This window comes from Canis lupus, chromosome 18 (assembly GCF_011100685.1).
Source record: "Canis lupus familiaris isolate Mischka breed German Shepherd chromosome 18, alternate assembly UU_Cfam_GSD_1.0, whole genome shotgun sequence".
Lineage (NCBI taxonomy): Eukaryota > Metazoa > Chordata > Mammalia > Carnivora > Canidae > Canis > Canis lupus.
In genome coordinates, this window is record NC_049239.1 from 37,647,347 (window position 1) to 37,673,965 (window position 26,619).

Sequence of the window (26,619 nt, forward strand, 5' to 3'; positions counted from 1 at the left end):
GGTTTTGAGACTTCATCTCGGGAAATAAGAATCTCAGTTAAGTTCTGATTACCAAAGAGAGAGTCACAGAAATGGAAGGACTCCCTTTAGGGGTAAGGAAACATAGAACATTTTGCTTCATTAAAAATCAAGAGGAGCTTCTTTAGAAATACAGCTTCCCAATGTGGGAGATACTGAACAATTTAGCAAAAACTTAAATGTTTTACATTAGAATCCACATGTTAAAAAATTGTTGTCAAGCAAGACATGCTCATCACCTTGAAGGAGAAGAAACATATTTTCTTGGGAAAGGGATTTTAATATATTCCACTTGACTCTAAAGTACTATAGTCCCTTTTTTTTTTTTTTAAGATTTTATTTATTTAGGGCAGCCCTGGTGGCTCAGTGGTTTAGCGCCGCCTTCAGCTCAGGGCATGATCCTAGAGACCCTGGATCAAGTCCCATGTCGGGCTCCCTGCATGGAGCCTGCTTCTCCCTCTGCCTGTGTCTCTGCCTCTCTCTCTCTCTCTGTCTGTCTCTCATGAATAAAAAAAAAAAAAAAAACTTGAGTTAAAAAAAATCCTTAAAAAAAGATTTTATTTATTTATTTGTTTAGAGAGTATGCAGGAGTGGGGCAGAGGGAGAGGGAGAGAGAGAATATCAAGCAGAAACTGTGCTCAGTATGGAGCCGGATGTGGGGCTTGATCTCAAAACCCTGAGGTCATGACCTGAGCCTAAATCAAGAGTTGGACACTTAACCAGCTGAGCCCCCTGGGTGTCCCTAAAGTATCATAGTCTTTGGATGCTGACTGGCTCAGTCAGAAGAGCATATGGCTCTTGATTTCCAGGTTGTGAGTATGAGCCTTACGTTGGGGGTAGCGATTATTTAAATAAATAAATGAATCTTTAAAAAAAAAAAAGTACCATAGTCTTGAGAACACTACAATCAATTAATAGTCTCTTAAAAGTAAGTGTGTGTGTGTTTTAACATTAACAACATGCTATATGTTGTTTTCTTGCACTAAACAGTCTATATGTAAACACACATATGTGTACATACAGGACATACACACATATACGTATTGTTTTTTTTTTTTGTCTTGTGAATCCTCAATTCATTATTTGCCTCTGGAAGGTAAAGACTAAATGCTAAAAAAAATATACAAGGAAGGGAAAGTTTAATTTTTAAGAAAATTATTTCTTTTTTGTAATAAAAATGATTTGTAAGGGCGGGGAGGAGGATGAGCAAGCTTCCAGTTATAGAGTGAATACGTCACCGAGATGAAAAGTATAGAGTAAGGCATAGAGGCACTAATACTGTAGTAACTTTGTATGGTGACAGATGGTGAGGACGCTTCTTGTGGTGAGCATTGCTTGATGTATAGAATTGTAGAATCACTAGTTGGTGCCCCTGAAACTATTATACCATTGTATATCCACCATACTTAAATAAAAGTTTTGAAAAATGCTTTGTAAGGAAGTCATATGTTCTTATCCAGAGTAGATAAGAACATATGACTTCGGGCACAATGTGATTCTGTATTCTGGTTCAAAGGGAAGTTTGAACGGTTCTTGCCGTTTCTGTTGTGTCAGTGATTAGATACCAAAGTCAAAGCTGAAGTCAAAAGTGAGGTGAATGATTTTACTTCTAGGCAGGAAGTCACAACCACCCCAAAGAAGCAAATGCAAATTTTCAAAAGATTTTCCAAGTCTTCACACTTTAATAAAGCACCATGCATCGAGGATCTGGTATAAATGAATGTGAATTTTGTTCATCGTGTCCGCCTTGCTGTGTTGTGCTGAAATGTTCCATCCTTCCAAACCTGGGTCTGTCGGGCTACCTTTGACAGCCTGGGCTTGGACTCACCTCCTCACATGCACCGAACGCAGCTTTCCTGTTCTACATCTCCTTTATTCTAGGAGGACACCTGGTGCCTTTGACTAGTCCATAGAGATACCACTGAGAATAGGCTCAGAGCTGCTCCCTCTCCACCATCACCACCAGCAGATTGCCACAGCCCTCCAGATATATATCTAACTTCTGAAGTTGTGGTGTTCTATCTAGCTTGTCTCTCATGAACTGTGTCTCACTTATGAAATAAGTGAGATTTTGGGCAGGGATTTTGGGCCAGCATCAAGGGAGGACTATGAAGTGGTGATAGAGATATTTGGGATGGGCTATATTTTGGAGCAGGTTTCCCTTGCTTGTGTTTTTCTTAGAATCAGGCTATGTAAGTGACTCTTTGCTTCTCTTATTTCATGCATCCGTCAGAGATTGCATGGGAGAAAAGATTGGGATCCAAATGCAATCCAAATTTTAGTTGACTACCAATTTCATCTATTTGCTTGACAAATTAATAGGTTGCCAGGAGACCAACTCAAATATAATATTGCATTCTATTCTCTTAAAGAGGAGGTCTAGATGATGAAAAGTCCATTTATTCTTCAGCCTTTGCTCCCTGTGGACTTGAGTCAGGCACATTCTAGCAATGCATACAGGATAGGGTTCCTTCCTCTGGAAGGGTGGCTGGGAATGAATGGCTGAAAAATGATGTTGAAATTCTTAGAGGGGCCTGAAGCTTTAAGGTATCTACTCATTGGTCAGATAAAGACAAGCAAGCACCTTTCGTAATACTACAATAGAGGAGAAATTTTTGTGGATGAGCTTGTTTCAAACCTTATCAAATCCAGAATGAGGCAGCAGGAGTAGTAAAACATGCACTTAACTGAGGCTCAGATATCTCAGAGCCTGAGATAAAACATGGAACTTACCTCAGCTCCTGCAAAGGAAACTCAGAGGCTTCCCTAGAAAGATGCAACCTGGATCCTCCACGGTTCACAATGGAAAATGATTTCCTCAAAGGGAGGGGTGGCTGGGCTTTCCAGCCTGGACTCCTGCTCCCTGGATATCATTTTACTAATTACTGATTAGGCAACAACAACCACAACTCAAGAACTGAGAGGTAACTTTCTCTCAGGCCTTATTTCCTCACCTGTAAACCTCACCTGAGGTGTTTGGGCCATGTAAGCTTTGGAGTCTCATTAAGAGCTAACAAGTTATGGATCCTAGACCCTTAGTGGTCAACAATCTCTTCAGAGAAAACCTTTCAGAGAAGATTGTTTTGGACCGCCACCCTTTTCGGGGACACTGCTGTAGGACAAAGGGAGAACTTTGGCTAAGATGGCCTATGGATCGGGGTCTTCTACTCTGTGTTGAGAAAATACTTTTCAGTTCTGACTTTCAGTCTGGACTTCATTGTATCTATTCTTTTTTAGAAGGTCCAAGTCTTCTCTTAAGTCTCCTCATGGCTGACTTCATCTCCTGGTTCCTCAGGGTGTAGATCATGGGGTTCAGAACAGGGATGATGACTGTGAAGGTGATGGAGACAGCTCTGTCCATGGGGAGGGCAGTGAAGGGCCGGGCATAGACATAGATACAGGGCACAAAGTGAAGGGTCACCACAGTGATGTGGGAAGTGCAGGTGGAGATGGCTTTCCTCCTGCCCTCCCCAGCATGAGACCTCAGCATCGTCAGAATGACTGTGTAGGACACAAGGAGGAAGACAAACCATAGTGTAGAGATTAAGCCATTATTGGAAATCATTAAGACCTCAAGAACCAAGGTGTCAGTGCAGGCAAGTTTGAGGACCTGGGGGACATCGCAGTAGAAGCCATCAACAACATTAGGCCCACAGAAGGGGAGGGGCAGCAACAGGGAAATCTGCACGATGGAGTGAACAAAGCCCCCCACCCAGGAGGCCACAATGAGGGCAGTGCATCGCCCCCTACTCATGATGGTCACGTAGTGCAAGGGCTTGGAGATGGCCATGTAGCGGTCAAAGGCCATCACAGAGAGAGAAAAAATGTCTGCCCCACCGAGAAGGTGGAAGAAGAACATCTGAGTGATGCAACCATTGAAGGAGATGGTCTTTGTCCTTGACAGAAGGTCCACAAGGACCTTGGGAGCAGTGATGGAGGAGAAGCAGATGTCCAAGACTGAGAGGTTGCGGAGCAGGAAGTACATGGGGGTATGAAGGCGGGACTCACAGGTCACAGTGACCATGATGAGGAGGTTTCCCATCACAGTTGATGTGTACACCAAAAATAAAAAAAGAAATAAGACCAAGCTCAGCTCTCGAGACTGGGTAAGTCCTTGAAAAATAAATTCTTTCACTCTGGTATAATTTCCCTGCTCCATTGTGTCATGTGTTTTCTCCTTCAACTACCTGGGGAGAAAATCGAAGATAGAAAGTATATCATTAAAAACAAAAGGAACGTGAGTTATAGGACTGGAGTGTCTCGGCGGTTATTTTTACAATTATTTTCCTTTTGGGGAGAGATGCCTGCAATTCAGTGAGTTATCTCCAGTAGTGGTGTTTTTTGAGTTCTTCTAGAGCAAACCAAAGAATGGGTTTCCAATGGATGCTTAATCGAAGCACCTAAATCAGTATGCTATTAAATTCTTAGAGGATCATAAGGGAAGGGAAGTAAAACGGAATGGAAAGTCATCAGAGAGGGAGAAAAACTATGAGAGACTCTTAACTCTAGGAAACAAATTGAGGGTTGAAGGAGAGGAAGTGGGGGTGGGTGGGGTAACTGGGTGATGGGCATTAAGGGGGGCACGTGATGTGATGAGCACTGGGAGTCCTATGCAACTGATAAATCATTGAACACTACATCTGAAACTAAGTGTGTACTTAATGTTGGCTAATTAAATTTAAATAAAAATATTTTTTTACACTTGCATAATTTTACATATTCTATATCCCCTCTTGAAAAGTCACTAGATGGTCTGAAAAGTGAGGAGAATAGTTTTGTTTTGCAACAAATACTCCTGTATCTAATCATCAGGAAGTGGGAAACACACAGGGGAGAGGTATAAAACACAGCCTGTGGCTCTCATGGAAGCTTAGAGAGGCTTCTCTCATCATCTTCCACAGCAGACAATCTGTTGGGCATAGTCTGTGCAAAATTTCATGGTACTCGATGATGAGCACTGAGGTAAGGTCAGAAAAAGCAGTTTCCTGTGTGCCCCCCACCCCCAAGGACAAACTGCAAATTGTGTTGCAGTAGCTAACACAATTTGAGCATATGCTGCTTTTGTTCTCAGTTTTTCTTCTCTTTGGTGTCTTATTCTCTTTTGTCCATGGAACTTGGCAAGTGGTAGCTATCGTCCCTGCTCTGGGTGATGCTCTTGGCAAACACTTCATCGTCCAGCACACCAGACAAATGGCTGTCTTTTCTTGGGCTCCCTCCCTTCGCATCACCTACATTTGGATGACACTTCCCCTCATCTCACTATTTGTAGAGGTTTCAGTTTTGTGCAAAAAGCACAGGTTTTGGAACCAGTAGATCTGAATTTGAATATAAATTCAGTATTAATTGAGCAAGTGGCTCAATTAGTAGATGACTCTGAGCTTGTGTCTCATCAGTAGAAGTGGGTACAATCATGTTTGTGTCATAAGGTTGTGAAGTTTGAATGGACTGGTTTCATTCTTAAATCTGAGTCCCCACAGACTACATGTTCCCTCATATAGAAGCTCCTGGCATTTTGCAGGGCCAGTCTTCTCTACAACATTATCTGGGAGATGCTGTTACACTTTTCCTATAAGAGTTTTTTGAAATAATTGCAACAATGATCAAATGTAGCATATAAAAAGCAGATACATTCCATACAATGGAATATTATTCAGTTATAAAAAGAAATGAGCTATCGAGGCCCTGATGAGAATACAAAGAGGGTCCTTAAATGCATATTGGTAAGTGAAAGAAGGTCATCTGAAAAGGTACACACTGTATGACTCCAACTCTATGTCATTCTGGAAAAGGCCAAATTGTAGTAGAAAGATTAGTGGTTGCCAGGGGCTGGGGTGTGCAGGTAGGGAGGGGTGAGAAGGGGAGGCATAGGGGATATTTGGGGATTTTAAAAATCATGGATACGTGGCATTATGCATTTGTCCAATCTACAGAATGCACAACACTCAGACTGAACACTGATGCATACTAAGGACTTTAGTTAATAAACGTATCCAGCTTGGTCCCTCCGTTGTTGATGAATGTGGCACACACGCATGCAAAGTGTTAATAATGGAGAAACTGGTGGGAATAGGGAATGTGCGGAGCTCTCTGTACTTTCCTGTTTAATGTTTCTGTAAACCTAAACTGCTCTAAGAACTAAAATCCATTAGTTTCTTAAAAAGCAGATCAAACTTGAGAACATTTACATTTTGTAAAGAAACACATTTTTGGAAAATCTTTTATTACCAAGCTTCACTTTCTGTAAATCCGAATTCAATGCTTTCCTCTTGCTTCCCAGCCTGTTGTAAAGAGAACATCTACAATAAGTACTGCTTTGGGTGGTTGGTGACAGGCATCTGGCTTTTGCGATTTTATCAACCGTTTACAATAAAATCTCCCTTTGCAACTCTTTCTCTTAAAAACAAAAAAAAAGCTCTTTCTCTTAAAAGGAAAAAGAAAATCAGGTTTGTTACAGTGTAACTTGCATGTGATAAGGTGCATACATTTAAGGGCACAAGGTGATGCCTTTTGACGTATACACAGACCTAGAAGCCACCCCTACAATCAGGATAAGGAACATTTCATCTGCCCCCCAAAAGCCTCCCGTGCCCTAGAGAGCCGTGGAACTCTTGGTGCAGAACGACTCTGCCCAGAGCTCTGCACTGAGACAGGACCCATGTCTATCAGGGCCCCGGGAGCAGAGGAACGTGTCCCTAGGATGGCCCCAGCCCCCCCTTAAGATGCCAGCCTGGGAGCCCAGAGCTGCCAGGAGCATTTGCTGTGCTGCAGGGCACACATGCCCTAGGCCCCTGAGCGCCCTTTCTCGGTGCACTTACTAAAAAGGGCTTGCACATGGATTTCTTGCAATGCAGTTTTTCTCAATGCAGTTTTTCCTGAGAACTGTTCCCCTGAACGTAATCACCGGGCAGGACGGCCTCTGTCTCTCTGTCTGTGTGCGAGGTCCCCCGAAGCCTGACTTCCCTGATGGCCGGCCAGCAGCGACCAGAGCAGGCCTGGTCTCTGTGACGCTGACCAGCCCTCTTGCCATCTCCTGGGATACTCTCCTCTGCTCAGGGCCCGGTCCTCTCTGTTAAAATCAGGATGCAACTCCCCTTCCCCGCTGCCAGTACTTACTGGACAGTCCTTGTTCCCAGTGGAAGGAATGTCGGGACAGATACCGTTTCGTGTCACTGGCACTCCCTCCTTCCGTGTTGGGTCCTCACTGGAAGCCAGCGCGGGCCTGCCAGGCTCTGCAGGGCCCTCTGACCGCTCTGTACTTGCTCCCCCATTTTCTCATTCAACAGAACGTCCTCCTCACCAGCTTCGCCTTCTCTTTCCTTTGAAGCCCAAGCCACAGAAGTTAATGGTCTAGGCTTCCTGCCACTGATCTGTGGCCCCATCCATCACTCTCAGACAGTTTCATTGCCTTCAAACCTTTTTCATTTTTAAAGGGGTCAGACATTTCCTTCTGAGTAAAGATCAAAAAAAAAATTTTTTAAGATAAAATGATCAGAACGAATGCAGTGTGTTAGATAATGCACGGAGGATTTTGTTTTGTTTGTATTTTGAATGGTGGCAGGAAGCACTATGATGCAGAGGAAAGATGCCAGCTTGGGGGGGGGCAGGAGCTCTGGTGCCTTCACAGAGAGATGGTGGAATCTTTGAAGACAGCAAACCCCCGGAAGGTCAGTCTTTTCATCAGTGAAATGGGAGCATTTGTTGCCTTCAGTCCTTTTGAAAGTAGGCGAGGTCTGCATGGCACAGAGCAATATTAAGGGGACCCATTGATGTGGGCGATTTCTAATATTTCTAAATAATATTGCCTCAATTGCCTTATGACTAGTCAAGCCTGGGTACTGCTCATTGCCTACCAGCAGTCAAATCTCAATAAACCTCAGGTTGTTTCTTGATATTTAACTATAAGGTGATGGGTGATGGTAAGAAAAATGGTTGGCATCAAGAATGCCCAGGGGCCATTTGTCATAGGGGTCGAGAGAATGGGCTTTGAAACTCACGTGGATGGGGTTCTATGCAGAAATTAGTCACAAATATGACCAAGTCACCCAGACCACCAAGAAAGACCCAAAATGGTGCTCTTCTGGGCACAAAAGGGATGTGCAACTAGGAAAGTAAAACACGGAGGTTAAAGAGAGTCCTTGTGTATCAACATGTCTGTTTGGAACAAAAAAGAAGAAAGAAAACAGACAAGTATCGTTTATGAGTTGGCTTTTGGTTTTGTTTCTGGCCAGAACAAACTCAAACTCCTGAGCACTTCTTCAGAAACATGTCTGGGTAGACAGGCTTGTTGAGCTTCACAGAATCCTCAGCTGAGGGAAACCCCAGCCTAACCACCCAGCATGCGGGTGTCACCCCATCTCTTTGCAAGCTGATTTCCCGGTATCCTCTTCAAGTCACCTTCCTAATGTTGAAGAATGAGTTCTCCTTCTTAGCATGACTTGTAGCTTTCATATACATAATTATCAGTATTCAGAACACTTCTGTAATTCATGGTGATGTTTCAAAATTGGCTGTGCACGGGCACACATGCACAGACTCACAGTCAGATATATGAGCACACACCAAAGAGCCCTCATAACAGAATTACCTCATTAAAGGTCCCAAACTCAAGTACCTACCTGAGAAGTAGAGCTGGCCATTTGGTTGCATATACTGACCTTAGGAGACACTGGTTATCAAGGAATATTCTCCTTTAAGGCAGACGTGCATCTGAGGATGGGTTGGGTCAGTTTCTTTCCTACTGTCAGAGGCAAAAGGCAGTTCCAAGAATTGCCTCCGCATCTTCCCACCACAGTCCTATCACGCTGCTCTGTGGTGTCCCTGACATGAATACCAGTCTCTCCCAGCCTCAGACCCATAGAAGCTCACCGAAGGGAATTATTTTTGGCTGTGACTGCTCACTCGAGTAGCCAGACTTTCCTTTTGGGATGAAGCTCCCTTGAGTGTTATTAAGAAGTCATGCAGTGGAGGATGTGTGCAAACACACACACTTTGGCTTTGTAGTTTTCCTAATGTAGGAGAGGAGGTGAATCCTCCTAGACCTTGGGCTTAGAGCCCAAATATCTTTGCCTGAAGGGCTCATAGGGGACAAACAGGAGTCTTCCTCTTTAAGATGTAGGAACTCAGGGAAAATGAACAGAACTCCCGGTAGAGTGTGTTTCAGACCATTCCAATTTTTTCTTTCTAGGCAGATGGTTTGCTTGTTGCCCTATTGATATGCATCATCAGAATCATCATAAAGTTTGGGAAATGCATTTTCTCCTTGTTTCCCACCAAACTTCTCATACCAAGAGGGAATATAAGCAGATAGAAGATATGTTGGTACTATCACTCATTAAATATCCAATTGCAAAGTATTTTTTGAGCGTCTACCATGTTCCAGGCCCTATGATTCCTATGATTCCAGGTCCTGAAAGCGGAGAGTTGCAGGTTGCTCCTCATCTCGTTCCCTGTATCATTTTTGAAACCTTGTCTGTCACCACAGATCTAAGGATGGTCTCACTTGACTATTGCATACCTCCAACTTAAAATGTCTATAGTAGCAGGTCCTGGCTGGTTCAGTTGGTAAAGCATGTGACTCTTGATCTTGGGGTTGTGAGTTAAAGCCTCATGTTGGGTGTAGGGATTACTTAAAAATAAAATCTTTTAAAAAAGTTGATCCGAGGTGTGCCTGGTTGGCTCAGTCAGAGGAGCATGCAATTCTTGATCTTGGGGTCATGAGTTTGAGCCTTGCATTGGTATAAAGATTACTTAAATACTTAAAATTTTAAAGCAAATAAAAAAGTTGATCTAGTCTGATATTTTGATCTGATCATTACTATTATTATTATTATTTTTGATCATTATTATTAATAAATAATTCTCTTGCTGTCTCTGGCACTATTATTCTGCTTGTCATAAGGGCCCAATACATCTGAATTGCCTTGGACATTTCTTACTACCCTTTTTTTTTTGTCCTTTGTAGCTTTCTCTGAACAAATTAATTTTAGGTTTCTTTCATAATTTGCAATAATTGTTCATAATTTACTTCTAGAACTTGCCAGTCCTGGACCTGATATTCATGCTCCTGTGCAATCCCCTCCTTTTGTGTGTGGACTGAATTTAGTGACTTGCTTCTAATGAATAGAGTACAGCAAATGTGATAGGATGTCACTTCCAAGATTAGGCTATAAAAGACTGACTTCTATTTTGCTGCACATTCTTTTGCCTTGATTTCTCACTCTGATGAAGGAAGCTGCCATGCTGGAGAGGTTCACATGGCAAGGACCTGAGGGTGGCCTCCAGCAGCAGCCAGTAGGAAACTGAAGCCCTCAGTCCAATAGCTCATGGTTCTGGCCAGCAATCATGTGAATGAAGTTGGAAGCAGATCCTTCCCTAGTTGAGCCTTGAGATGAGACAACAGCTCTCAGCTGACACATTGATTGTCATCTTGTGAGAGACCCTGAAGCAGAAGACTTAGTTAAGCCATGCCTGGTTCCCAACATACACAAATGTGTTGTTTTAAGCCACTAAATTTTGGAGTAATAGATTACTAACACAGTACTGAACTAATAGTCTTCTTTATTGAATAAGAGCTATGTTGACAACTCTTCCAAACTTGAAAGAGTTTGAGTTTCTCAAAGAAGTCCACAATGGCAGGATCACTCCTAAACCAGCTGGTTTGTATATATAGATATGTTTATTTGTTTAAAAAATACTGTGGAAATTTAAAATCAACCTTCCTTATATAGAAAAAAGTCACAGGTGGTAGGACCAAGTATACATGACCTGCGTAAGATAAGATAGAATCAGTTTATATGTAATAGTTACCTAAGGACAGGTCTCTACCTGGAGAAAAATATAGATTAATCCTAGTAATTATGTAATGTCATATTGCAAGGAAATAAATTTAATGCTGTTTTCTTGAATTCAAATACTTTTCCTCACTGTGTGTGATCGGGTTGTTTTGCATGTGTAAGCAGTCCGAGGCAGCTTCATGGGCACCTTTTGCTGGGTTGTTGTCATCTGGGAACACAAACTCTGATTGTAAACATATTTGGTTACCTGAAATTCCACCCAGTCAAAGGTTTTGCTCAAGGTAGAATCAATATAGAGGTAGGAAAAAAAAGGTGTCATTGTGAAAAGTACCTAAAATCTGGAGAACAATGATACCAAAGCAAAGATGGAGCCAGGTAGTAAATGGTCACTTGGTCTGCAGATGGATCTAGCCAAAGACAAATTTATGCCTTTATTTTAATGCTTGGGGAAATATGTCTAATATTGGAAAATGATTCAGAACATATTTTGAGTGGTGGGAATAGAACAGAATATAGGAAAGGACAATCAACAAAGAAAAAAGATACTCATCTCTGTAGGAGCTTCTGGATTAATAAAAGTTGTTTACAATTATCCGATGGCAACTACAGGGGTAAGTGAGGGTTGTCTTCTATAAAGGGTGTCTACCAGGCCAATCTTTTTTGGGCACTTTACTCCAGCGTTTTATCTTTTGGGATCTGACCTTCCAGTTTACTGTCACTCTAACTCCCACGATTACCTTGATCACCTTCCCCTTCCTTTAAATTTCCTTTCCACAAATTTCTTCCATTTCAGTTTAGTTTTCTGTGCATTCCAAGGGTCCAGCAGTATTTCCAGCACATCTATACATTCAGAGAATCCTTTAGAGACAAAGTCTTAGTCTTTGTAATCTCATCCAGTTGTGATTTCTTAGCAACGAACCATAGATGTAGAAGAGATCATTAGAGTTCACAATTTTTCATGTTCTCCTTTTCTTTCTGGGAATAGAAGTAGATTACATTTTCCAGATTCCCTTGCAATAAATTGGGATTATATGAACAAGGGCTGGCCAATGGAATGTGATCAGAAGTGGAACATACCACTTCCAGGATTGGCCAATAATGGCCCTTCCCCTCTCCCCATCATTCTCTAAATTTTTTAAAAAAAAGATTTATTTATTTATTTGAGAGAGAGAGAGAGATCACACACGTGCATGAGTAGGGGGAAGGGCAGAGGGAGAGAGAGGGAGGGGAAGCAGAATCCCTGCTGAGCATGAAGCCCTGAGTGGGGCTCAATCTCATGACTCTAAGATCACAACCCCAGCTGAAACCAAGAGTCAGACACTCAACCAACTGAGCCACCCAGATGCAGCCCCATCTCCATGATTCTTAATCCTCTCTTCCTTTCTCCATTTGCTGGATGAATGGAGAGATTCTAAGGACCTTGAAAAAGGTGGACCTAAAGGTGGAAGAAACCTGCATGGAACAGCCCTTTCTAAAGACCAGCATTGGCCCATGCTACAAGCAGGAAATAAATTTTTAATCTGCTCATTAAGTTCTTTGGTTTTAGATGTTTTTGTCACAGTGTTTGATCTACTTTGATTAACAGATGAGTGCCAGCTTCTGTGGCTTGAGCTTTATCATGAAGAGAAACACAGTCTAATAAAATCAATAGATACCAGCAAAACATCAGTTGGATTGCTAGGTAAACCTCCTAGTATCATTCTCATCCCTTTCACTGCAAAGACTAGCAAATTCCCAAATCCAATGATTAAACCTTCATGCTTTTTATGACCCTTCCTTTACCTTTTAATGGACAGAGTGGAAAGTGTTAAAGAGTTGTGGGGTCCATATATGCAGATACAATGAAGAATTTGGGGCTGACTCATCTGTGATTGGGATAATCCTACTATGCAATGAGGAGTCAGTTTTTCTCCCAGGGGAGTGCTTAGCATCTCTATTTGCTTAAGCCTTGCACAGATCCAGGTGAGCTGTCTACAGCCTTTACCCATCTGTTATTTCTTGATGAACGCTCCCACTCACCACATTACCTCCTTCTGTCTAGGGGGAAACAATGGCCTCAAAGTGATTTGAAGATTTTCTCTTCCCAATAGAAATCATGGATTTGAATTTCTTAAGAGGCCACAAATGGAGTTCTGCTTTCCTGACTTTCCTTATAAATGTTAACTGGTGGTATTCAGTCCATGAGTGTGCTACTTCATGGCTACATTGAGCTCACCATTGCACTTGTGCAACGTGGCATGTTCTTACACCATTCTCTCCATTTGTAATACTGGTTTCTTTCATTGTTCTTTTTTTTTTTTTCCTGTCTTTTCCCCTTGAAAAGATCTACTCACTGTAAAGTGCCTTTTGAAGCTCTTAGGTAAAGTGCCTACCATATTTCCACAGCACTTTGCTCATATCGTTATTAGAACATTTTGGGGTATGGCTCTAGGGAAGTGACTGTATTTAATCTTTTTGCAGCAATCTGAATCCTAGCACTGTCAGGCATATAATGCATGCTCTATAAAATATTTGCAGAATGAATAATTGAAAGTAAGTAATGGAAGTGATTAATGAGCTTCACCTTAGAGCAGTGTCACCTATAGGTCCTTAGCACATACTATATTACAGAACCAACTTCTTCAAGGACTCTGTGACATCCGTAGATGCCTCTTTGTTTTTGGCATTAAAGTGATCTCTTCCCATTTTGAGAAAGTGAAATTTAATGGCTATATTTACCTCTTTGGGGCTATTTCATTCTCAAAGAATTTAAATCCTTTCTGAATGCCCTAGTCGTTTCTTTAATCTCCTCATGGCTGACTTCATTTCCTGGTTCCTCAGGGTGTAGATCATAGGATTGAGCAAAGGGGAGATGACCGTGAAGGTGACAGAGATGGCTTTATCTGTGGGGAGGGCAGTAAAGGGCCGGGCATAGACATAGATACAGGGCACAAAGTGTAAGGTTACCACAGTGATGTGGGAGGTGCAGGTGGAGATGGCTTTCCTCCTTCCCTCCCCAGCATGAGACCTCAGCATCATCAGAATGACCGTGTAAGATATGAGGAGAAAGAAGAAAATAAGCCAACTGACTAATCCATTATTAGAAATCATCAGGATCTCCAGAGAGATGGTGTCTGTACAGGCGAGCTTGAGGACCTGGGGGACATCACAGTAGAAAGTGTCAAGAACATTGGGTCCACAGAAGGGGAGTGGAAGCAACAGGGAAATCTGCACGATGGAGTGGACAAAGCCCCCCACCCAGGAGGCCAGCACCAGGCTAGTACATCGTTCCTTACTCATGATTGTCATATAGTGAAGGGGTCTTGAGATGGCCACGTAGCGATCAAAGGCCATCACAGAGAGAGAAAAAACATCTGCTCCTCCCAGAAGGTGGAAGAAAAACATTTGAGTGACACAGCCATTGAAGGAGATGGTTTTTCTTTTTGATAGAAGATCAACTAGGACCTTGGGAGCAGTGATGGAGGAGAAGCAGATGTCCAAGACAGAGAGGTTGCGGAGCAGGAAGTACATGGGGGTATGAAGGTGAGACTCAAAGGTCACAGTGACCATGATGAGGAGGTTTCCCAGCAGAGTTGTCATATACACCGTAAACAAGAAGACAAACAAGACCAAGCTCAGCTCTCGAGACTGAGTAATACCCAGGAAAAGAAATTCTTTCACTTTCGTATAATTTCCCTGATCCATTGGGTCACAGATTCTTTTTCAAGTATATCTTTGGAAGAAATAACAAAGCAGTTAAAGAATGTGTTATAAAATCTACTGTTGTCTTTTCCGTGCCTTGAGTTATGGTGTTTGCCTTGGGAGGAAGCTCTTTTTCTATGTGTGCGCTGTGCCTGCAATTCAGCATGCCACAGGTAGGTGAAAAATTATCTGGGTTTTTGACTCAGTTATCCAAGTAGATAGGTTCTATCACTGTGGACACTGAAATACAGGTGACAGTTCTGTGAACTTATTCAATTGTACTTTCACTATACAACCTGACACTTAAAATAATAAATAATAAACATTAATTCAACTACATGAATAATTTTGTTCACAAAATATATCATCACAAGAATTAAAAGATAACTCACAAATGGGATGAGGTATTTACAATATATATATCTGAAAAAATATTCATGTCCAGAATAAATAAAAAACTACAAATCAGTAAAAGAAAGAGATGACAACTGAATCAGAAAGTGGCGAAGACATGAACCAAAACTGCACAAAAGAGAATATCCAAATACCAATTCAATGTCATTAGTTATCAGGGAAATGCAAATTAAAATTACAGGAAGAAACTACTACATACACATGAATGTGGCTAAGTTGATGAGAAATACCAAGAGATGGTGAAGATGTGGGACAACTGGAACCCTCACACACTGTGGGAGGGTGTGTGAAATTGGCCCAGCCACTTTGCTATTGGGTTATATCTGCTAATGCTGTATACGTATCACACAGGAATGAGATATATATGTAAGAACATCTATTCCACTCCTAGGAAATCTGTACACGTGTCCCATCCACCACAAGACATATCCTAAATGTTCATAGCAGCTCCGTTTGTAATTGCTTCAAACTGGAGAATGACACAAATGCCCATTAACAGTAGGAAAGATAAATCATGTTAAATCCACACAGTACCTCAGTAGGAATGATCTACAGAATGTGGAATAGTATAAATGAACCTCGTTATGTTTATAACATTGAGCCAAATAATCCAGGCACAAATGAGTGCACACTCTCTTATTTTGTTCATACAAAGGACAAAAAGATACAAAACTAAAGGAAACGAGGGAGGTTTTTGAGATGTTGATGATGCTCTCTCTGTTTCTTGATCAAGGTGATTGTTAAAAGCATATTCATCGTGTGTGAAAATTCATTGAGCCGTACCCTCATGGGCATTTTTTGTATGTATGCACATTGGTACTTCCATAAAATGTAAAAAAATAATAAATATGTGGTGATTATAACATTTTAATCTTGTGCCTAAAGAATGAATTTCATTGAAAGTGACATTAAATGGACTACTCATTTTCATAATGGTTACTTTTAGAGTTTTGTAGTTGTAAGCCTTTACTAGCTACAACCTGAGAGTTGCCTTTTACTTTTTTCTCCCTTAGGGACTTTAGGTCCTCTCAAATCCTTGTGTTATGCAGGCTGCCCTATAGTTCTTTCTCTGATTCTGGTTTTAATTTCTGCATTTCTTTTTTATTTTGCTCTTCTAATCTTAGGAAAAAAATCCTTAACTGGCCACAGCTCTCCCTGTAGTAGTACTCTCCTTTTTGCTTCCATTGAAACATAAGAGCTCTCTCCCCATTCTATTATCATTTGTTCTGATTCATCTCAGTCTCCCTGTCTTGGGGGTTTAGTATGACATGAAATGACAAGAATAAATGTTCAGAATAATTATTGCAGGAGACTTCAGGTTTCCAGGATCCCAGAACTAAGAATTCCCCCTCACTGTACTCACCATGGCTAGAAGGTGGGGAAATCATTTCAGAGTGGAGTGTCATCCACCTGGAATGCAGAAACATATTTTAATGGATGACAGCAAGCCACTCTAGAATCTTTCTTTTGGATACTGGAATGCTAAGTTAATAGATTTCAGATCTGCTCAAAAAATCACTGCAACAAGCCTAAGAACTTTCTGTGCTCTTGTCTTCTCCCTCCCTCCCATTCTTCTTTCTCTCTCCTGTCCTGTTTTTCTTTACCATATCCATTTTCTTCCTTATCTACCATTTCCATGACTGTATTAGGATTCCCCTAATCCATACAAATATATATATATTAATATGTACATGTAAATATATATATAATATGTACATGTAAAGCATTTGTATGGATTCTCCTAATCCATACAAATATATATATTAATATGTACATGTAAATATATATATATAATATGTACATGTAAAGCACATATTGTACCTAGATATATAGAAATAAAAGGACAATTACTATGAAGAATTGGCTGACACTATTATGGAGGCTGAGAAGTCCCATGATCTGTGGTCTGTAAGCTGCAGACCCAGGAAAAGTGTTGGCATGATTCAGTCCTAGTCTGATGGCCTGAAAACCAGGGAACCAATGGTATAAATGATGAGATGAGATGTTCTGACTCAAGCAGGGAGGCAGGAGAAAAGGAACAAATTTCTCCTTCCTCCACCTTTTGTCAAACTGTTCAGGCTCCCAAAAGATTGAAAGACATCCACCTTAACTGGGAAGGGCAATTCATCTGCTCTACTGAGTCCATTGATTCAAAAACTAATATCATCTGGAAACACTCTCAGAGATACACTCAGAAATAATGTTTAATTTGGGCACCCTGTGGCCAGTCAAGTAGACACATAAAATTAACCATTATGATTACATTTAGATGATTTCTTTTTAGAGAAGGAGCGCATATACATGAGGTAGGAGGGACGGGCAGAGGGAGAGGGAGAAGGAGAATCTTAAGCAGGCTCCATGACCAGTGTGGACCCTGACTGGGGCTCAATCTTATGACCCTGAGATCATGACCTGAGCTGAAATAAAAATTCCTAGATGCTTTAAAAAGAAGATTTTAATTAATTTATTTATGAGAGACACAGGGAAAGAGGCAGAGACACAGGCAGAGGGAGAAGCAGGCTCCATGCAGGGAGCCTGATGTGGGACTCGATCCTGAGACCCCAGAATCATGACCTGAGCCAAAGGCAGATAGATGCTTAACCACTGAGCTACCAGGTGTCCCAAGAGTCAGATGCTTAATCAAGTGAGCCACCCAGGTACCCTTGAGATGATCTTTTTGAGGGAAAAGTAACTCAAGTATCGGTCCTTTCTTTAAGAAGTTTACAGTTAACACAGTAAGACTGTTGTAGCTTGTGGAATCAGTGGAAAGAAAAGTGAAGGGGTATGAAATCATGGGGGGCAAAAAAAATCATGGGGGGGGGTGTACACAAAAACCTGTCCCATTTGGGCATGTAATGTTTGTAAACCCTGTCTAGAGTTCAGCTGAACAGTATTGCCCCACACTTGCATTTGGGATACTCATGGGTGAATCATCTGGAACACTTATGCAGTTTGGGTTTTACCACTTCCTAGCTGGTGTGGCCTTTGGCAAGTTACTTATTAATAGTACCAGACTTATGACAAATATATGTGAGATTCACAGGGTATTAGAGTTAGTTCTTAGCCTGCACCATTACAATGCAACATGATGATAATAAGACCTACCTCATATGCAGTCTCCTTCTAAGGAGGCGGTGAGATTATATGTCTGTTTTGGAAACTGAAAGCAGCTGAGGAAGCTGATTCTGCCAATGGCTACTCAGTGTCTCCAGCCTCAGGTGAGTGCTTCTTCCTTACACACGCCAGGTCCATCTGTGGGGGCTTGTCTGAGAGTGGCTCATGTTGCTATTGGTTCAAAGTCCTCTTCCCAGCATTTTGGCGTAAATGTAAAATGCAATCTCTCCTGTAGTGATATTATTCTTTTTTTCTTAGAGATTTGAGCTAAGGTGTATATACAAAAAATTCAGAATATTGGGTCAGCAGCCCGGGTGGCTCAGCAGTTTAGTGCTGCCTTCAGCCCAGGGCCTGAACCTGGAGATCTGGGATCGAGTCCCACATCAGGCTCCCTGAATGGAGCCTCCTTCTCCCTCTGCCTCTTTCTGTGTCTCTCAAGAATAAATAAATAAAATATTTAAAAATAATTCAGAGTATTGTATCACATATCTGCCTATAAACACCAATATATTTATATTTGTATGCAGTTGTAAATATAGACATTCATATAAAAAAAAACTCCTAGGTACAAAATGAACTATAATCCTCAATTGGAAAGGCAGTCATTTGGGTATCAGGCTCTGTGGGCAGGGGATGGGGTGGTGGTAGGGGTCCATGCAACTTTCAAGGTATTCACATTATGAAAATGTGAGCAGAGTAACGGAACTCTACTCTGCTTGTTTTTTGCTTGCTTTTAGCAAATATTTATGGAGTGATTCTTATGTGCTATACCAACTGCTTCATTTAATCTCTTCCAAACCTTATAGTATCCACATGAAGTAGATATTATCTTGATCTCACAGATGAGGAAACTGAGGCACAGAAAGACTAAGTAACTTGCTTAAGGTCTCACAGCTGGTAGAGCCACATCTCAAACTAAGATTTGTCTTATTGCAAAGACTGACGCTGTTAACTACTACAACTATTTTTCTTCCCAGTGTTGATCAGCCCTACCCAGAAAATGCTGCAAAGAAAAAATAATCTTTCCAAATCAAGCAAAAGTAGTATGTGGGTGTTAGGAGATTGCACATCCTCTCCTGTGAGAGGATGTCAGGGTGACTGAGGTAAAAAAAAGCAGAGTTTGAAAGAGCAGACTTTGCAGGCTTCAGAGGCACCCTCTCCAAGAACCTGCATCAACTGCATCCACTGCTCTGGTCCAAAATGCTCCAGTGGAAGGTGCAGAAATGAGGTCTGAGTAGCATTACCTTAAATATAAACTCCTCTTGGAAATAATGGATCTAGTGGGTTACAATGGATGCTGTCTTTTTACAAAGAGTTGGGAAGGATAAGATCACCTGGGTGGTTCAGGAGTTGAGTGTCTGCCTTTGGCTCAGGTCGTGATCCTGGGGTCCTGAGATCGAATCTTGCATTGGGCTCCCTGCAGGGAGTCTGCTTCTCCCTCTCCCTATGTCTCTGCTTCTCTCTCTCCGTGTCTCTCATGAATAAATAAATAAAAATCTTTTAAAAAGTGAGAAGGAGGGATCCCTGGGTGGCGCAGCGGTTTGGCGCCTGCCTTTGGCCCAGGGCGCAATCTTGGAGACCCGGGATCGAATCCCACATCGGGCTCCCGGTGCATGGAGCCTGCTTCTCCCTCTGCCTGTGTCTCTGCCTGTCTCTCTCTTTCTCTGTGACTATCATAAATGAATAAAAATTTTAAAAAAGTGAGAAGGATACTTTGAAAATATAGAATTAAAAAAAAAAAGAAAATATAGAATTATGCATATTGCGTTGAAATACATACATAATACAGAGTGTAGGTGGGGAATGGACAAAGAAATGCAATCTTATGTGTCTTTGCAAGGTCAAGATAGAGAGCACAAGAATTTCTTAGAAATCATCCCTAAGGAGACCGTCCTTAGGAAACAAAGTCATCAAACACGTTGGACAGAGCCTAAAGCCAGAAGTTTACCCTTGTACTCCGGCTTCCCACTGAGCAAATGCTGCCCCATTCTCTACATGGAGTTAAATATCTCATATCATAGTTTTCTCTTTCCCAAATATTGAAAAGCCTCTACTCTTAATTGAATCCCTAAATGTTTTAGAAGCATGATTCATATTTGTTAGCACCTGAGGGAGTAGATAAGCTAGCCATTAAAACACCTTACTCAAAGCCTCCAAACTTTCATTCCCAGCTAGGAAACGTACACTGGATTCAGAAATTGTTGTCTTGATGATGTTTTTCGAGGTAGTCACCCTCCTGAGATATGTGGATATCCTGGAATAGTCACAGCTTCTTGACTACCTTCAACACTTGAATCTCAATATCCCACTCAGTACAACACATCCCTGAAGCCAACTCACCTTCTTGTATTCTGTAAACTCTATTTCCCCTTTTCCTAAGAGTGAAAAAAACCACCACTTTTATTTGCTTCACTAGAGTTTTGCTTTCAATAGGAACATTCTATATACTTGTAGAATTTCTGAAAAATCAAAACTGAGAGCTTTTCATTTTCAGAAGTTCACACATACCAACACTAACTGACTTCAGTCTCCAAGTGGGAAATTGATCTTATGAGGCTCCAACTGCATCTTAGAAGAAGTAAGTTCTGGGGAAATTCTCTGTTTAATGGAAAGCCTACCCCAGGATTAGCAATTTTGTTATTTTCTTCCTTCAAATGGGAAAAGGCAGCCTCAGGGAATCACATCCTACTGACTCTTCAAATTTGCCTTACAGTTTCTCGGCCCCGTCGATTAGTCCCTCAGCCACAAACCCAATATAGGAATGAGCAAAGGGAATATTGTTGGTTATGAACATGGAACCTAAGTGGCCAATTCAGTGGAGTTCCTGTGGGAGTCATTAAAATGTCACCAAGCCCTTCTCCTTTCTCTCTCCCTCATCTCCTCTCTGCCCCCATTTCACACATAATGCAGAGGTCCCAGTGCACATTTAGGACCTCTGGAGGAAGCCTGTGAGATAGTGCATTATCCTTTTTGACTCAACAAGAAAGCATTGTGTTCAACCACACCAAGGACTGTGCAGTCTTCCTCCTGACCAAAATCAATCTACTTGCAATCAGCTGGGAAATGAAACTTAAGTAAAAGAGTACCAATGGAAAAATCAAAGCCCTGTGGCTACTGATAGGGCAGCTCTAGGAGACTGAACAGTGTAGATTTATCTGTGCAGTTTCTGTTTAATGCAATATGTATGTTGCCCCTATACAATTACTTATTTTTTATTTTATTTTTTAAAAACTGTTTTATTTTTAAGTAATCTCTATACCCAACGTGGGGCTCAAACTCGTGAGCCCAAGATTAAGAGTCACATGCTCCTCCAAGTGAGCCAGCCAGGCACCCCCTGCTCCCCACCATGCAATTACCTTAATCTACTCTATCTCTGTGATCCATAGTTCACTTAAAACCTAGGGAGGTAGCACATTGACAGTTCTTGATTCTCATCAATTTAATTACTTCAGCATTATTTTATATTATTTGGTTGATGGGTACCTAGAGATGATAAATCACTAAAGTGTTTGATTCAGGGAGCAATGCAAGAAAGGGTAATTTGAAAGCTATATATATATGCCCAGAGTCAGTTAAGTTTTCTATGGTTCTTAGCAGCAAAACTTAAAAAATAATAAACACTGATTTAAATGGGGGAAAAATGCAGTCCAAGTTGTGATTTGATGTCATCTAGATAAATGATGTATGTTCGTGGAATCAGGTACTATTGCTTTCCCCTTCCCTTAAATTATCAATCAGGTTATATTGTGCATTTAGAATTGGTTTGAGCTGGTGTCAGGAGCAGAGGTTTCTGGGTTCTGGCCCTTTGGGAATATACTTCTGCAATACAATGATTCAGATCCCATGTATCTTTGGTGCCATCCAATTCTGACATAGAGATAACAATCTGATTTCAGTGAGTCATCAGCGATATGAAGGAAAGGAAAGTACACATTTGCATGAAATGGACTATAAAGTGGCTTATGGCGTGTATCTTTTATAGCAAATTTCATAAAGAAAAGCCTAAGGACTGTTGAGACCAAAGCTACCTGAGTAATGTAGCAGGACTCTATGAATGGTGATTTGACAAGTATGAATTATTCTCAGAATTTTCATGCTAGAGGAGATAGGTTAGTACTATAAAAAGTTAGAACTGATTGATCAAGTGACAGGCAATGGCAAATAATTGAGCCAGTTAGTTCATGAATGCTTATGGGGCCAGTCTAGATCTGATGATAGATATAACTAAAGTTTGTCCTCATATGCTTTCACTGATACATGGAATATAAGAAATAGTGAAAGGGATCATAAGGGAAAGGAGGGGAACTGAGTGGGAAAAATTAGAGAGGGAGACAAATCATGAGAGACTCCTAACTCTGGGAACAAAGGGTTGTGGAAGGGGAGGTGGGTGGGGGAATGGGGTAACTGGGTGATGGGGACTGAGGAGGGCACTTGATGGGATGAGCACTGGGTGTTATACTATATGTTGGCAAGTTGAATTTAAATAAAAAAATTAATTAAAAAGCCCAATAAAGTTTGTCCTCAACATTCAACATCCTTTGGCTAACTCTCCTTGGGCTCTCTTCTATCTTACTGAGTCTGACTTTTTGGTCTGCTCCTTTATCTCATTCCCAAAGCTAGAGTCTTTGACTCATTATCTCACTGTCGAAGCTAGAGTCTTTGACTCATTATCTTCTTTTGATAGGAAACCCTCCTGTGCTATAGCTTATCAGCTGCACGGTATCTCTTTAAGCTGTATAAATAGCAAGCAAACCTATTGTCATGTTTTAATGACAGAAAGCTAGAAATTTTAATACGATAGATGCTTTGAATTCAATGTACATTCATTTGCTTTTTATCCCATTAGGTTTTTTCCACCCTAATAAGGAGGAATATGGGCCATGTAAGAGAAGAATGTAACAGGCCAATGGGGGATTGAATGTGTGTTAGGCAGAGCAGTAAGGGTGACATTGAGAATAACATATTCCACTGAATGTTTACTATCTGCTGGGCATTGTATGTTTCACACATACCTTTTAACCTCATGAATGACTCCATGAGATGCATGGTGTAAGTATTTTGTATGGTGAACTATAGCCTGTAGAGAGATAAAATAATTTGCTCAAGATCACACAGCTAATGGATAGCAGAGATTAGGATTTGGATTCAGGTCACAGTGCTTTACTTTATACTTAACTTTTTTTTCCCAGGTTTTCCCAGATAAAACCCTAATCTGTACCACCTCTTCCCAAATATCAACAGATTGAAAAACAGACTGATTAGAATTTTCCCTTCTTTAACACTTCCTCTCTTCCTTTCTGGTGGGAAGAATTTAAATCCTAAATGGTGAAGCTAATCTGAGACTGGAAAATCAGTTCTTCAGTAGTGAAAATGGATTACTCTTCATGTAGCATGATCCCTGAGGTTCTGCCTTTGTCTAAATTTATCTTGAAGATGTGAATCTGGCATGTCTGGTTCTGCATGAGATAAACCCTTTTAGGCCATATGGGGAAATTTTCCTAAGATTCTTCATTACTGATAGGAATCCAGGAGGACAACCATTATGTACTATTGAGGTTCTCAAAATTGGTCATGAGCTTGTATGGAATTTAACGAGGCTGGGAAAATCTCTTAATCTGTGATAGGCCATATGTATCCATATATGTGTGCTACAGAAGCACTGATCATAAGATCTTTTCTAGAGCAAGATTACAGTTTGGTATGGACAGTTCTGGTAATATAACACATTACATACATATGGAGGAAGAGTAATAAATTAGGTGTCTGAAGACTTATTTCTGCAATTCACTTGATATAAGATATTGAGCAAATCACTCATATCTAGGCTTTATTAACTTCCTCTTGAGAAACAATTCATCTCTTTATCTGCCATATAGTTGTCCTTGAATAGGACTACATCAATTAGTTCAATCCTATAATACTAGTTACTTCATGCTCACCAGAAGCTTGAGTTATTAGTAATCTATTAACTTAAATAGGAAAATAAATTGTTATCTATTAAGTATGTTTGGTTTATTGACAATATATTCAAGAATATAAATAGGACGCTATGGAAAAAATAATGGAAGGAGTCCTTGGTGATGAAGTGGTTGGAGATTCTTACACTATTCCATCACAAAGGGTGTGAGTCTTCTGCTTAATCTCCTCATGGCTGATTTCATCTCCTGGTTCCTCAGGGTGTAGATCATGGGGTTCAGCAGTGGGGAGATGACTGTGAAGGTGACAGAGATGGCTTTATCTGTGGGGAGGGCAGTGAAGGGCCGGGCATAGACATAGATACAGGGCACAAAATGCAGGGTCACCACAGTGATGTGGGAGGTGCAGGTGGAGATGGCTTTCCTCCTGCCCTCCCCTGCCTGAGACCTCAGGATTGTCAAGATGACTGTGTAGGACACCAGGAGGAAAATAAACCACAAAGTAGTGACTAAGCCATTGTTGGAAATCATCAGGAGCTCAAGTGCAAAGGTGTCAGTGCAGGCAAGTTTGAGGACCTGGGGGACATCACAGTAGAAAGTGTCAAGAACATTGGGGCCACAGAAGGGGAGGGGCAGCAACAGGGAAATCTGCACAATGGAGTGGACAAAGCCCCCCACCCAGGAGGCCACAATGAGGGCAGTGCATCGCCCTCTACTCATGATGGTCACATAGTGCAAGGGCTTGGAGATGGCCATGTAGCGGTCAAAGGCCATCACAGAGAGAGAAAAAATGTCTGCCCCACCGAGAAGGTGGAAGAAGAACATCTGTGTCATGCAGCTTGTATAGGAGATGGTCTTTATCTTTGACAGAAGGTCTATGAGAACCTTGGGAGCAGTGATGGAGGAGAAGCAGATGTCAAGGACGGCTAGGTTGCGGAGCAGGAAGTACATGGGGGTGTGAAGGCGGGACTCACAGGTCACAGTGACCATGATGAGGAGGTTTCCCAGAAGAGTTATCACGTACACCAAACACAAAGAAAGAAATAAGATCAAGCTCAGGTCATGGGACTGAGTAAGCCCCAGAAATATAAATTCTTTTATCCTTGTGCTATTTCCCAACTCCATTGAATCATGTTTCCTCTTCTTTGCGTAGCTTGGGAAAAATGAAAAATATTATTTCAGAAATGTTCATTGTCCCTTAATGTATCAGACAGAGTCAGGTATCAGGTCTAAAAACTAGTGAGCTGCTATTACTACATGAAAAACTGTTCTGAGGTTATTGCTAACGTGTAGAAAACAGCATCTGATTAACACAAGCATGCATCTAGTTATTCTTCTGTAAATTAGATATATTTTAAATGTGGCATAAAAATGTTCTAAGTATAGAAATTGTAAGCATCAAGATAAACAGCTGGATGTTAAATATTCAGAAAGAGTCTGTTGGGGCATGAGGGATGTAAAAATGAGGTCAGTTTGGTGTGTGTGTAAGGCAATGTGTCTGTTTTTTTTTTTTTTTTTTCCACATTGCATGCTCCATTTAAATGATTTAAGAACCCCTATCTGCAAAATGGTCCTCTTTGGACTGAATTCCATAGAAACATTCTCCCTTTTTTAAATTGCAAATTTAATTCTATGAAAAATGAGAAAAATTTAAAGACATGAAGTTCTTCTCTATTTGGTCTACTCTCACTTAACAAGACTTCTTTATTTCTACCTTTATTTTTATAGGTACAAAAGCCCTCTGTGTTGAAAATCTTCTCTTCTGCCCATTGTTCTAGTTTTTTTCTTAAAAATTATTAGCATTTTTAATAAGAGCTATCATTGACATACAATAGACTCACGTAGTTGAAGTGTATACTTCGGTGTTTGGACATGACCATATACCCATGACATTACTATATTTAAGATAGTTACCCTATCTATCACCCCAGAAGTGTTTGTTACCCCTTTGTTATATGTTCCTTTTGCCCCTCTTTCTTCAGGCAACCACTGATTTGCTTTCTGTCACTCTACATTAGTATGTATTTTTTGGAATTTTCTCTATATTGAATCCTATAATATAGACTTCCTTTGTGTTTCTTTGTTCACTCATAAAATTTATCCATGTTTTTGTGTGCACCAATATTTTCTTCCTTTTAATTGTATGGCTATACCACAGTTTGTTTATCCATTCACTTGTTGATGAACATTTGGATTGCTTTTGGGTTTTTGGCTATTACACATTAAAGCATCAGAGAGGAAGTCAAACCACGAGAGACTCCTAACTCTGGGAAAGGAACAAGGGTTGGGGAAGAGGAGGTGGGTGGGGGAAAGGGGTAACTGGGTGACGGGCACTGAGGAGGGCACTTGATGGGATGAGCACTGGGTGTTATACTATATGTTGGCAAATCAAACTTCAATAAAAAACAAATGAAAAAAATAAATATTACACATTAAAGCTGCTATAAATATTCATTTACAAGTCTTTATGTGGACATATGTTTTTACTTCTAAGTAAAAAGTACCCAGGAGTAGAGTGGCTTTAACTCTTAAAATTCAATAATAAGAAAACAAACAGCCCAAATAACACATAAAGGTATAAATGGTTTGAACAGGCACTTCAACAAGAAGATATAGGGATAACAAATAAACACACGAGAGGATGCTCAGCATCATTTATCAGTGCAGAAATGTAAATTAAAATC

The 26,619-nt window shown here is 40.9% G+C and overlaps 3 protein-coding genes across 3 annotated transcripts; all 3 read right to left on the bottom strand.

The window, feature by feature from the left end:
- Positions 1 to 3,241: 3,241 nt before the first annotated feature.
- Positions 3,242 to 4,177, bottom strand: OR4D9D (olfactory receptor family 4 subfamily D member 9D). The gene is given in 1 exon segment (NM_001388873.1): positions 3,242 to 4,177. A coding segment is annotated over 1 exon segment (936 nt).
- A 9,382-nt stretch (positions 4,178 to 13,559) lies between these two features.
- Positions 13,560 to 14,495, bottom strand: OR4D9 (olfactory receptor family 4 subfamily D member 9). Its single transcript, NM_001388576.1, is given in 1 exon segment — positions 13,560 to 14,495. A coding segment is annotated over 1 exon segment (936 nt).
- Positions 14,496 to 24,124: 9,629 nt separating this feature from the next.
- OR4D11 (olfactory receptor family 4 subfamily D member 11) lies at positions 24,125 to 25,060 on the bottom strand. Its single transcript, NM_001388577.1, is given in 1 exon segment — positions 24,125 to 25,060. A coding segment is annotated over 1 exon segment (936 nt).
- Between the last annotated feature and the right edge of the window lie 1,559 nt (positions 25,061 to 26,619).